This window comes from Trachurus japonicus, chromosome 18 (assembly GCF_045865225.1).
Source record: "Trachurus japonicus isolate A0001 chromosome 18, Traja_1.0".
Lineage (NCBI taxonomy): Eukaryota > Metazoa > Chordata > Actinopteri > Carangiformes > Carangidae > Trachurus > Trachurus japonicus.
The window spans coordinates 4,184,273-4,197,556 of record NC_140924.1 but is presented as its reverse complement, the minus strand read 5'-3'; the positions used below and the strand labels follow the sequence as shown (position 1 = coordinate 4,197,556).

Here is a 13,284-nt window from a genome sequence, read left to right as displayed (position 1 = left end):
TTAGCCCAGCACCTAACATGAACCTACCAGTCCCTGCGTGATGCATCGACTTGTAAGTGAAGTTATTTCCCTGGGTGAGTGCATTCGTTTCCTACCTGGAGGGGTCGTGTGCTGTGGGAAACTCACCCAGGTTAGCTGCGCGTGCCCCGTCCGTGGGTCAGCTACGGCCGTCTCCTTTGACTTAGGTTTCTCAACAGCCCGCTCTTTGTTTAGTTGTTTAGGTTCATTAAGTATGGGTCAAAAAGAAAAACAAGTGGTGGTGTGGTGGAAGTCACTTCAGTCCTCTCGGTGTGTCGTTGAGTCGCCTTTTCCCTGTGGCGTCTTTCTCGTGGACCTCCGACTTCTTCCTACTTCCGGCCCAAAATCCCGACTTCCTGCTCGGGAGCAGCTGCAACCACTTTTGAGAATCCCCCAACACCACGCCCCCTTCTCACGTGTATGTCAGTGAGTCCCTAGCAACCACTCTACCGTACACCCCACCAGACTGACTCATAACAGACATCCATAGACTTGAATGCAAATCCCTCATCTTCGTATTCTGATGAAGCGGGTCCTCTGTTAATTAAAGGGACAACGAGGAGTTTCTATTTGGTTATATAAAAGTCTCAGGTTAATGTGGATGAATCTACACTACCCACAGTTGTTAATGGGCCCATTTTCTATAAATATATCGTTTTGTCTCTATCATTATTTTGTTATTATTAGTGGTGGTGGAAATGCTGGGCGAGCCGACCAGCGTTTCTTTACTTTAGGTTTCGTAGCGAGTTATGAGTATAACGCCGCTGACTCGCCGTTTATGGTCGGAACTACGACGGTATGTGATCGTCTTCCAACCTCTGACTTTAATTCTTGATGAATGAAAACATGAGTCTGTCTTGCGCCGGTCAAAGAATTTTACGGTACGCGCGGAGGCTCAAATGTAGTGTGAAAACGCTTTGTTTTTCCAAAACTCCTTGTTGTCCCTTTAAACAATCACTTGATGTAATCTAGCTTTACCAGTCATCTCCAGAACTTCTAAAGAGTTGATCCGTCACAGAAGTTATGTAATCACTTAATTTAATTTGTCTCTTTTTCTTTTTTCAGATATTGCCACCTTTATTCTATCCATAATTTCATGCATCTAATATTTCACTCAACAATATAAATGTTCCTCAGGTGGCTCAGTGATGCTGGAGAGTCCTGCTCTTCCTGTGATGGAGGGAGATACTGTGACTCTGCGCTGCAGAAACAATACGACTTCCACCAACCTGAAAGCTGTTTTCTACAAATATGGAACATCAATGAACAACAGTGCTGCCATGGAAGTGAAGATGAAAGTCTCCAGGTCTGATGAAGGACTGTACAAGTGCAGCATCCAGGGAGCTGGAGAGTCACCAGAGAGCAGACTGACTGTCACAGGTGAGACTGAACAGTTTCTAAATGAACAAAACATGTTTACTGTTAATATGGTCAAGGACTATTGACGATTTTACATTAGAATGTATTATTATATTTTTTTGATCAGAATTATTTCAGGTTTATGGAAAATATGTACATACAATATATGTACACATGTATACTTACATATCTTACAACAAATGCATCATATGATACCATGTTCATCATATAAATAATTTGAATATTGACATAAAAGATTCTGGATATGTATTTTATTATGCATTAGAAATAAATTATTATTTATTTTAATTGTAATGACCATGGCTTGGATTTACGGAAGACCTAGAATTCAGTATCTCAAAAAATGTGAATATTACAAAAGACACATTTTTAAAAAAGCATGTTTAATATGGAAATGTTGGCCTTGTAAAAAAGTCTGTCCATCTGTATGAACTTGATTGGGGTTGATTACTTGATTAAGGTTATTTGGAAATTGACTTTCCATGATATTCTAATATATTGAGATGCACCTGAATGTAACATACCTATACAGTAACAATGTTGTTTACAGCTCAACAGGATTTTGTCTAATGTGATTTTAAAAGTGAACCATTCCTAGTTGATATTTACAGATATTTGAGCAGTGCTTGAATATGTGATTGTGTCTCCATATTGTCAAGAAACTAGAAAGTCCTACAGCAGGTGTCATATGTGAAGTTGCAGCACATTCACTTTAGTTTCCTTCATGTGTCCACCAGTTCATAACTCAGCACGTGACTCTGACTCCACAAACCGCAACAACCTGCCGTGGATCATGATCGTCGTTGTCTTGGCTGTGGCCCTGATGCTGCTGGGGTTTCTGCATGTTAGGAAACACAGAGGTGCAGAAAAGCAGATACTTCTCCTTATTATATACTGTATGACAATGATTTAAAGCAGGGGTGTCAAACATGCGGCCCGCGGGCCAAAACCGGCCCAGCAGTGGGTCCAATCCGGCCCTCAGCATGAATTTGCCAAGTGTGAAAATTTTTAATTGCATATATTTTTATCAAGAAATTTCATATTATGGTTCATAATATGTTTTGTAAAAAGATTGTTCATTAACTGTAAACATCTTAATAATGTACCAAAACAGGAAAAAATCAATTTTTAAAATATATTTATAGGCTATCATGCTATTGTTTTACTGGTTAGGCCTACTTGAGGTCAAATTGTGCTGTTTGTCGCCCCTGAACTAAATTGAGTTTGACACCCCTGATTTAAAGTCTGTTTCTATTGTTGTCAATATTTTTACTTTTCTTTCCATCAGTTTGTTCAAAGACATCAAGAACATCAGACTCCGGTGAGTTTTCTAACTAACGTGTCTCAGATGAACATTGATTAAACGAACGAAAAACATCACTACTTTAACTGAATTTAAAAAAAAAAAAGATGTAATGTACAATGTGTATGAATAAGCTATTAGTTAACCTATCAGTCTTCATCTGTTCATAATTTCATACATTTTCTCTGTGTTTCAGTCTCTGGAGTGGACGATGCAGATGATCCAGATGGTTTGACGTATGCAGTCGTTGTCACAAAAAAGAGAAACAAAGGTGAACTTGACTTTTTTTTCCTTCTGTTCAACACGATGTGAACAACTCAACAAGACTTTTCACACGTCTGTGTTCTCATGGAGCTAATTTTATGAGACACAGTCACGTATTCATCATCTTGGTCGACCACTGAGGAGATTAAAATAAGAAGAGGTGTCAGTAGCAGTCTGAATGATTTCTGTTCCCTCTCTCTGTGGTCTGTTGTTTTAGACGCTGCTGACACTGGTGAGAGTTTGAACGTCTGCACTGAGACAAACCACAGCAGAGAAGCACAGACAGAGAATGGTAAGAGGCCTGTTCAGACCTTCAGCATCAGTATTTATAACCAGATGTAGAAGCAGGAGACGTCTGCTGTCAGTCACACCAACATGTACCATTAACAAACACACTGATGATTTAAAATATATGGACGTGTCACTCACTCACTCAAAATTTTGTGATTTTTAACACATAAATGAGGCAAACAAAAAACAAGCAGATTGACTGAGGTTCCTACTGTATCATTGTAATGGCAAGAATGGCTGGAGTGTATGAAACTGGTCTAGTGTGGAGCTCTGGCTGGTGGGCAAAAACAAAACTCATTTATTAAATCTTTTGGGCTGGACCAGTTTCCTCTGCTTCTGCTTCTCTTGCAGGCCACACTGTCTTCTTCCACCACTTCTGCCCTATTCTCATCACTGTAGTGTGTTAAATATGAAAGGAGGCTCCCACATGCTTGAGCTTTACACTGCTGAATAATCAGAACAGACATGTCCCGTGGTTTTCGACCTTACAGTATATGATTATGGAATATATTAGTCTACCTTTTACAGTGGGTACACACACACACACACCTGTTACAGCCTGCCTGGCTGTTCTTTTGGGCTAAGTGAACATGGACGGCCAACCCACGCTTCGAGTCGGGTTCGTGCTGAAAATATGACTCAGTCAGGGATTTTTTTGTTTGTTTTTTGGCTGGGCTCAGACCAATAATTAGTGCTAGTGTATCGCTCCAGGCTACAACAACTGCGGGTCGGCCCGTTACAACCCCAGCTTGATGATCAGTGCTATGCCGTGCTGTGTGAGCCTGCACACAAACAGCGCAAATGTTTACTCAAGTGGTTTTCTCTGAAACTGTTTTTCATTTTTTTTAGTTTGTCTTTTGTCATCATATTTTTGTCTACCACGTCTAGAAGGAGCCATTAAGCTGTGTCTCAGTTTGTCCTATGCTGTGTTCAAAATGATGTATTAATACTACTGATGGTTTTGTTGGATACATTTTCTTTAGAATATATAATTTTCACTAAATTTACTAAATTCATGTTCACTTTTTTTGATGCCATAGTACCTAGTGATCTATTTTTATACTCTATGTCTTAGGTTTGTTACCGTGGTTGCATCTGTTGTCCTGCTGTCCACATGAGTTGTAGTTTCACAGTTCAACTACAGGTATGTGAACAAAGATTAGAGCAACAAGACAGAAGTCAGTGTCTTAGGGGCTGTCCACATGAATACAGGTTTAGGAGAATCCGCAAAAGTTTTTTTTTCTATTATTGCGGTGTTTCATCCACATGGAAACAGTGTTTTGTCCTAAAACGGTTTTGGAAACGGGTCCCAGAGTGGGTACAACCCAAAATGCCATCGCAGTGTTTTCGTCTAGACATCCAAAACAGATCTTTTGTGAAATGATAATGTCATAGCCCCTCTTCTCTGACTTGTAATCTGAGCTACACCGCTAGAGGTGACCTACAGTAACAACAACAAAACTAATGTCGGGTCCCTCGGACACTGTACCTTAAACACGTCCATTAAATCAGCATCGGTCGGCATATTTGGACTGAGATGACTCCCAGTCAACATTCTCCTGTTGAGTCGACTTATAATGTTTGGAGTTTGTTTATGGCACAAGCCTTCAATGTCTTCTTCTCTGTTTTTGGTGAATTTGAAAACTGGCAGCGAAACTGGCCCTTTTCCCCTGCTGTTAAACCGGCCTGCCCTCCCTTCCCATGAACCAGTCTGCCATCCAGTCCTCCCATTAAGCTGGCCAGCTCTCCCTGCCTCCCTTGCCTACCAAAAGCTTCCTCCTTCAGCTGTTGTTAACATTTCCATGTGTCTCACATTCTCTGTTGTAAATAGTTTTCTTGTCTGTAACAACATCTATTGCACGTCTGTCCGTCCTGGGTGAGGGATCCCTCCTCTGTTGCTCACCCTGAGGTTTCTCCTGGTTTTCCCTGTTAAAAGGGTTTTCCATGGAGTTTTTCCTCAGTGGATGTGAGGGTCTAAGGGCAGAGGATGTTGTTATGATGCCATGTAAAGCCCTTTGAGACAAACTGTTGGTAAAAACGGGCTATACAGATAAAATTGCCTTGCCTTGCCTTGCCTAATGGTAACTATCGTCCTGCTTCCTACATTGTTTTAACATCTAGGTAAAAAGAAAAAAAAAAAAAAGATTTTCTGGGATAAAGGGGCAGATTAGGAAGATTCTTCTTCTTTCTGCTACCTTTTGTTGAGATTTGGGAGGTTTTTGTTGTTATTGTACGGGCTATACAAATAAAATTGCCTTGCCTTGCCTTACAGCACCACATACAGACCTGGAGTACGTACTACAGATTAAGATATTTCTTGTATATTAGGATGAAACACAAATTTTACTTGTTTCCAAAGCAGAACGAAGATCATCCCAATCCAAGTCTTCCCAGAATCTCGGGGCAGCCACAGAACCACAGGAGGAAGTTGTCTATGCACGTGTCCAGGTGAGACTGATGGTTGTTGTGGCCTCCACCTGCAACTGACTCTTGATACTTGTTTTTGAAGGAATTCATGCTTTTCCTTTCACTAAATGACACCGTCTCTGAACTCAAGTGTTGAATTATCAAAAAAAAATGCATGATTTCATAAACAATGTTAAAGTATGAAATTAAAGTTCCTTAAAGCATTTTAACATTACAAAAACTGAAAATGTTTGTTCAGTTTCAGGAAATTTGTTTTGTCTGACATGAGATAAAAAGAAAATGAACAATTATTCCTTCTTTCATAAAGGTTTCTAAACTCAGGATTCACTGTCTAATCTTTATATATTTTGTCTTACAGAACAAACCAAAACACAGAGATGTGAGTGAAGAATGAAGAGGGAGAATGGTTTGTTGAAGAAAAAATGACCAATAATAAAGTTGGACTTTGATCATTTCCAATAAAACTGAATTTATACATTTTGAAGTGTTACCATCAAGCAGAAAATGAACCAATAGCGCTACAATACAAGGCTGTAAAAAGCACTGTACTGATCACTGTGCTGACAGAGGGTTTTGACAGTCATCACTGCTGCATAGGTGGATTTTTCCAGTTAAACATTATACTGTAATGGTGTGATTACCTTTATTTCTGCTCTTTATGCATATTTGGCTGGGAGGTCGACCACAAACTTTATCCCATTATAGTGTTTGGAGAATATTTCTCTGATCCCTCCATCTTTCTGCCATTTCCTTCTCTGCTTAAGAAACACTTAGGCTTCTTAAAGTAGCACTATTGCAAATACAGCAGTAATAGCAATAAAAAAAACTGAAATATGCAATAAATAGGTCCATGGGAGCCATAACTATCTGTACACAAAATATGGCCAACAGTGTAGTGCCTGTGGAGCAAATGCAGAATCCTTTATATGAGACAAGCCGGCCCGGCGCTCAGCCCCACCTCCTGAACAGCACGCCATGTAAAGAGGACGAGGATGTTTATACCTGATTTGCTGCACCACTGGCTCCATCTAGTGGCCGAACATCTTCATTTCTTCATGTTAAAAATCACTGACTTGAACAAACGCCACTTGCAATACCTTTGTGGTCCCCTGGTGGGCCGCTTCCCACAGGTTGGAAATCACTGAGCATGTGTATTTGTAACAGGGGTTTGCAACATATATGTATTGTTAAGCATATTTAATAATATGAGTAGCAAAGCCATGTTAAATAAGTCACGCAGTGATGTCACACGAGAACAGATGTACCTGCGAGATTACGATGTTGTTGTGAGCATGCGCAATAAATGGTCAGTGAGAGAGATCTTCCGGACCACAAAGAAGCATGGTTGTCTGTCCATTTCTCCCGTGAATAATAACCACTTTGGTGACTGTGTTACGATAGACTGCTGCAGAGATGTCTAGTAGTGCTACATGTATAATCACACAAAATACAACACAACGCAGAGGTTACACAGGTTACACTTGTATAGAATTGATTCTTGCCAAAACCATCAAAGATTTACAAAATACTTCTACAAGTTTGAAATGTACAGTTTGATACACATATTTTTATTTGAGAGTGAGGTTGTCCTTTGAAGCAAAACATCATGTACCTGTTGCTTGTGTTGCTCATTTCAACTGACGACAGGTATAAAGTCCATAAATCATTGACTGACTCACAATCATAAACTGCTCCAGTTTATCAAATCATGTTGAACTTCCAAACCTTCAAGTTTGGCCTAAAGTGTGTTTCTACAAGGTTGTTTTACTTGTGTTTTATTGTGGGAGTGCAACCACACACAAAGCAGAAAAAATCTGAACCAGAACTGTGCAATTTAAATAAAAATGGAAAGTGCAAAGAAAATTAAATTTCTTCTTCTGTATTGTATTTCTTCTTTATAATTCATGTAAAGTTCTTACTAATCAGAGTCGACGCATCAATTAATCAGTTCAGCTTTAAACAAAAACATGATAAAGCTCAGTTTCATTCTGAGTAGCCTACCTGAGCAGCTGAACTTTGACCCCGTTGCGAGGTAACTAATTATCATTCTAAGATTAAACATCTGCAATTAAATGTATTTTGCATTAGTGACCCAGGAAAAGTGGAGCAGATAATGTGAGGTTTGTTCGTGACTCCCAGTATCTCTAAAAACAGACTGGGAGGTAGAGCCTTCAGTTACCGGGCTCCTTTACTGTGGACCAGCTCTCTCCATGGGTCAAAGAGGCAGACACTCTAGCTACATTTAAGTCTAGGCTTAAGACCTTCCTTTATGACAGAGCTTTTAGTTAGGGCTGGTTCAGGTAGCTCTGAACCATTTTCTAGCTAGGCTGCCATAGCCTTATTTGGGGTACACACTACAGGATAATCAGGCCGATTTTTGTCCCCATCTCCCTCTTCTGATCAAAGCCAGCAAAGCCCCGATTGTCTGATGTTTGCAAATTACATCGTGTCTGATTTTCCTGTTGTGTGGGGCGTGTTAAGAGAGATTTTGTCTAGTCCAATCCGCTCGGAAGGTGTCGGAAGGAAAGATTGTAAATAATGAACATGTTCAATGTTTGCGATTAGAAATCCTGTAGTGTGTGGGGTGTTCTGAGGGGCACCGAGCACGCACAGTGTGTAATGTCAAGCCCTCTCCTCTCTTCCCGCTCATTATCATTATCATTATCTGGCCTTGGTGTCTCTCACTCTCTCTGTGTTTCAAAAGTTCCACCGGAGCTCCATCTCTCTGCACCAGCTGCCCCCTGTTGCTCACCCTCAGGTTTCTCCACTACAGTGTGTACTGTATGTGTGAATGTATTTATGTAATGCTGCTGTAAACATGTGAATTTACCCACTGTGGGATAAATAAAGGCATACTATACCTTACTCTACTTTAAAAGGGTTTTCCCAGGAGCTTTTCCTCAGTTGATGTGAGGGTCTAAGGGCAGAGGATGTTGTTATGATGCCATGGACCAGTCTACCACCCAGTCCTCCCATCGAGCTGGCCAGCTCTCTCTCCCCCCCCCCCCCTCACCAGAGGCTGCCTTCATCAACTCCTGCTAACATTTCCATATTTCGCACATTCTGTGACATAAACTGTAAACTGTTTTCTTGTCTGTAACAACATCTATTGCACGTCTGTCCGTCCTGGGTGAGGGATCCCTCCTCTGTTGCTCACCCTGAGGTTTCTCCTGGTTTTCCCTGTTAAAGGGTTTTCCATGGAGTTTTTCCTCAGTGGATGTGAGGGTCTAAGGACAGAGGATGTTGTTACGATGCCATGTAAAGCCCTTTGAGACAAACTGTTTGTAAAAACGGGCTATACAAATAACATTTCCTTGCCTTGCCTTTTGTTGTTCCAGTTACCAATATAATAATAATATATGAATATAATATTCACTTATCGCACGTGTCAGATAATGTACGGTTCCTATTAAGAAATAATTATGTTTAAGTTTATGGTTTAGGCAGAAAATCCTTCTCACCATCCCGACCTTAATTTCCTGCTGTGGAAGTGAATGATGAGTTGAACTGTCAATCATGGATGCAACATGGCCATTGGGCTGCCAGGTGAGGTCACTGTATGCTGGACTAGACGAGCAGTCTTTGAACTGCCTACAGGCTGTCCAAAATGCAGCAGCTCGATTGTTGACAGGGAAAAAACGACGAATGCTTTATCCCTCCACATCAGAGCAGCTGAAACTCAACATTTTAAATCACTCTTAAAGACTCACACTTTTTTCTGGCCTTCATTTCACCCTGACACCCTGACCTCTTATTTTTATCTTTCAGTATAGCTTTTATTTGTTTTACCTTATCTTAGTAACTGTTCTTGTTGCCCTATCTTACTTTTAACTCATTGAGTGCCAACCACGTAATTTCTCGTTTTTCGTTCCCATGCGTTGAGTGCCAAAAACGAAATTTTTCGTTTTTTGCTTTTTTTTTAAATTATGAAAATAGACACTTTAATACACATTATATGTAAATTTGGGGACTCTACGACGAGGAGAACTGAAATAGATGACGATCAAAGTCACATGACAGCTCATGATCTGGAAGTTTTTATCATAACTCAGCTTCTGCAAACGGAGGTCTGCATGTGGATGCAGCAGCTGCTCCGCTGCTGCTCCGCTCTCACCCGCGAGGCTGCAGCAGCTGGGAGCTGAACCAGGAAGCTCTCAGCCCACTGTCCCGCCCGGTCTTCATCTGGAGCAACACCGTGTCCTCCCCAAAGTCCTCCCGCGGTAAAATCTGATGGTCTCTGGACCAAAGCAGACCGGCACCACCGACCCGTACCACAGACGGACCGCGACCACCGGCGGGACCGGTGTTCGCGAGCCGCTGTGGCCGACAGACCCTCACGTTCCGCGGCGAGAGGCTGTGACACGGCACGGTGCGTCTGTGTTATCAGCTGATGTTTTTACGATGTTAAAAAACGGACTAAAGTAGTTGACTTCACATGTTTAAGGTTAACTTTCACCTCTGGGGAGGGTTAACAACGGTAGAGGGGACTGAGCAGTGACTTTCACCTGAAAAAAAGCGGAGGAAAAGACGAGATGCAGAGCTAATTTGGAGCTAACGTCTGGAGAGGTGGGACTATTTTTTTCACAGTGAGGCTATTTTATTGGATAATATGTATTTCTGGTTGAATAAAACTACATGAAATTGATTGCGTATCCCTCTTTTATATTGCCTTTATTCGTAACCGTTTTATAAAAGCAATATATCACTCCAGTCCGTGGTATATGCTCATTATACCACTCTAAGGGGGTCGTCCCTCCGCTTTGCGTCGGGCCGAACAACGCCCCTTAGCCGTGGTATAATGAGCATATACCACGGCCTGTCGTGATATATTGCTTAAATACATTTTGAGTTGAGTTGAGTCACTCATTACAACCTGTCAGATGCTCCAGGAAAATAGTTAGTTCAAGGAAACGTACTGGTTACTACTGGTTTATGGACTCTTTTGTCCCTGTTTCCCATTTTCACGATTTAGGTACGTGACAATAAGGTTCTATGATTTCTCAAGTGCATTTAACGCCTGGCTAAAACAACTGGGATCTGTGATTGGGATCCGTTAACCAACCAGATGGTTGATCCTCCCTCACAGTGTTGTCAGACTGAGAGCCCACCTCAGCCTCTGAGACCCTGCCCCCCTTCTGCAGCAGCATCAGAAATAACCTCCACAGGAAGAGGAAGTTGTCACGTACGTTAAACTTCAGTTGTATTTCAGCTCAACGCTCAGTCTGCAGCAAGACGACATGGAGGTCACAGCTCTCTGCTTCAGACTGTGTGAGTACTCAGTGTCACATTTCTTCTCTTTCTGTCCTCACTTTTAGATGTTGCTGCTCATCAAAGCATCTGTTGCTGATTTACAACATTGCTCCTTTGTTTCTCCAGTGATGCTTGAATTTCTTCTGCTGGAGACACGAGTTCAGAGTCTTTATGCTCAGCAAAGTGGTGAGGAACTCCTTTTCTGATGCTTTTTTAATATTCTATAATTTTGCTGAAACATTCTCTCTGTCAAAAGATTTGTGGATGAATGTTTTTTTGATTTTTGATTTGATTTGATTTATTTGTCAGTAGAAAAGAAATTTTAAAAAACTGACGAGGATAACACAGAAAAGTCCAGGACTTATTTCCACTGTGGTCCTCTAAGACAATCCGAACTAGGTGATAAAACATTAACATTGAAATAATTACTACTAAACAGTCATTTACAGTACAGTTAAATACAGCTTTGCAGTACACAATACACAAAATGAGGATTATGTGCATTAGGGAAAAAGTGCACACCTAAGTTACTCGGAAGCACGTTGCAGGATGATGGAGGAAATACTCTACTCTACTTAAGCAGTCCATCCACCACCTCTTCACTGCTACTTTAAACTTGTGTTTCGAGCTGTTGATCTAAACCTGTTTTACATCTGATGGCAAACTGACCTAATAACAAATTCAACTTGGAAGTTTAATAAGATTAGTTAATGCAACTATTTCTCATACAACAGCATGTTTTTCAAAAAATCTAACAGAAATATCTAATGTCCTTAATTCAGTTCCTCTTGTGATGGATATCAAAATAAAAGATGTGAATGTTTAATTTGCGAACTTTCAGGTGCAGCTTCTCTTCGTATCACTCCAGACCGTCTGCAGTTCTTTCAACTTGAGTCTGTCTCTTTTCATTGTGAGGGAACTGATAGTTCTGCTCGGTTAAGAAGGGCCAGGGACGATGGAAAAGTTACTCCAGCATGCTCAATGAAGAAGACATCATCAGGGTCGTCCTGCAACATCGATAGCACTTATCAAACAGAAAGTGGAGAATACTGGTGTGAGACTGACAGAGGGGAACGAAGCAGCAGCATCAACATCACCATCACTGGTACGTTTGTTGTTTTTCTGAATATCTGCTGTTAACATGTAGTAATCTGACAGAAGTATTTGTCTACCTCTCTGATTAGGAACCTCTTAGGATGAAACTTAATTTGTCAAGTGACAGTGTGACAAAGTCACCTGATTTTATCCATTTTTATAAGTCTTAATCTCACATGAGTTCATTTGCTTCCCAATTGTATAACTTTACTTTTTATTTTTCTTATTTTTACAATATTCTTGTTCTGCCTACCTACCTAAGATGTTTGGGTTTTATCTCTTTTCTTGTAGTCTGTAGATGTTTCCATCTGTTCTTATCATTTTCATAGCTTTTATTTTTCTATCTATAGTACCATGCATTTAATTATAATTCTCTCCAGCTGTCTTACTGAGAGTAACTCATCAAACTTTGCTCTTCTTCAACATGTTCTTCAGAGGGCTCAGTGATCCTGGAGAGTCCTGCTCTTCCTGTGATGGAGGGAGATACTGTGACTCTGCGCTGCAGAAACAAGACGACTTCCACCAACCTGAAAGCTGTTTTCTACAAAGACAACATCACAATCAACTACAGTTCAGCACAAGAGATCAGAATGAACAACGTCTCCAAGTCTGATGAAGGACTGTACAAGTGCAGCATCCAGGGAGCTGGAGAGTCAGCAGAGAGCAGACTGACTGTCACAGGTGAGACTCTAACAGTTACTAAAATAACAAAACATGTTTACTGTTGATACGGCCAGAGACTGTTGGAGATTGTACATTAGAATTATTAAATATATTTGTGTGTGTGTGTGTGTGTGTGTGTGTGTGTGGAACATACAGATGTGTATGTATTATACTGGACTGTAGAAATATTATACAGTCCATGTAGATAGTATGTATGCAAATATAGAATACAGAAATATATGTTTAAATTAAATAAGAAAAACACAATTTTTGAAAAAACAACAACCTGAAATTCAACATATAACATTTCCGACATCATAAAAACATTCATCTGATAGATATTTTTTAAGTAAATGTAAATGCTTAAAATTCAAGAAATGTTATTACCATGATATAACGGCATTTATTTAATATTTACAGATATTTACACAGTGTTTGAATAATGTGAATGCTACTCAACTTCTTAAAGAAACTAGAAGGTCCTACAGCAGGTGTTATTATGTAAAGTTGCAGCACATTCTGTTTCCATTATGTGTCCACCACCAGCACATGACTCTGACTCCATGGACATCAACAACCTGCCGTGGATCATT

At 40.4% G+C, this 13,284-nt stretch overlaps 2 protein-coding genes across 2 annotated transcripts in view; one reads left to right on the top strand and one right to left on the bottom strand.

Moving 5' to 3' along the window:
• The window catches only part of LOC146968405 (Fc receptor-like protein 3), a 36,770-nt gene extending 33,463 nt beyond the window's left edge, over positions 1-3,307 (top strand). The window contains exons 4-7 of the mRNA XM_085760341.1: positions 1,156-1,398; positions 2,136-2,258; positions 2,898-2,972; positions 3,183-3,307. Coding sequence (XP_085616467.1) covers positions 1,156-1,398; positions 2,136-2,258; positions 2,898-2,972; positions 3,183-3,307 — 566 coding nt within the window. The remainder of the gene's footprint in view (positions 1-1,155; positions 1,399-2,135; positions 2,259-2,897; positions 2,973-3,182) is intronic.
• LOC146968396 (uncharacterized) overlaps positions 1-13,284 on the bottom strand; it is a 431,785-nt gene that overhangs the window by 240,483 nt on the left and 178,018 nt on the right. The gene's annotated exons all lie outside the window — the stretch shown is intronic.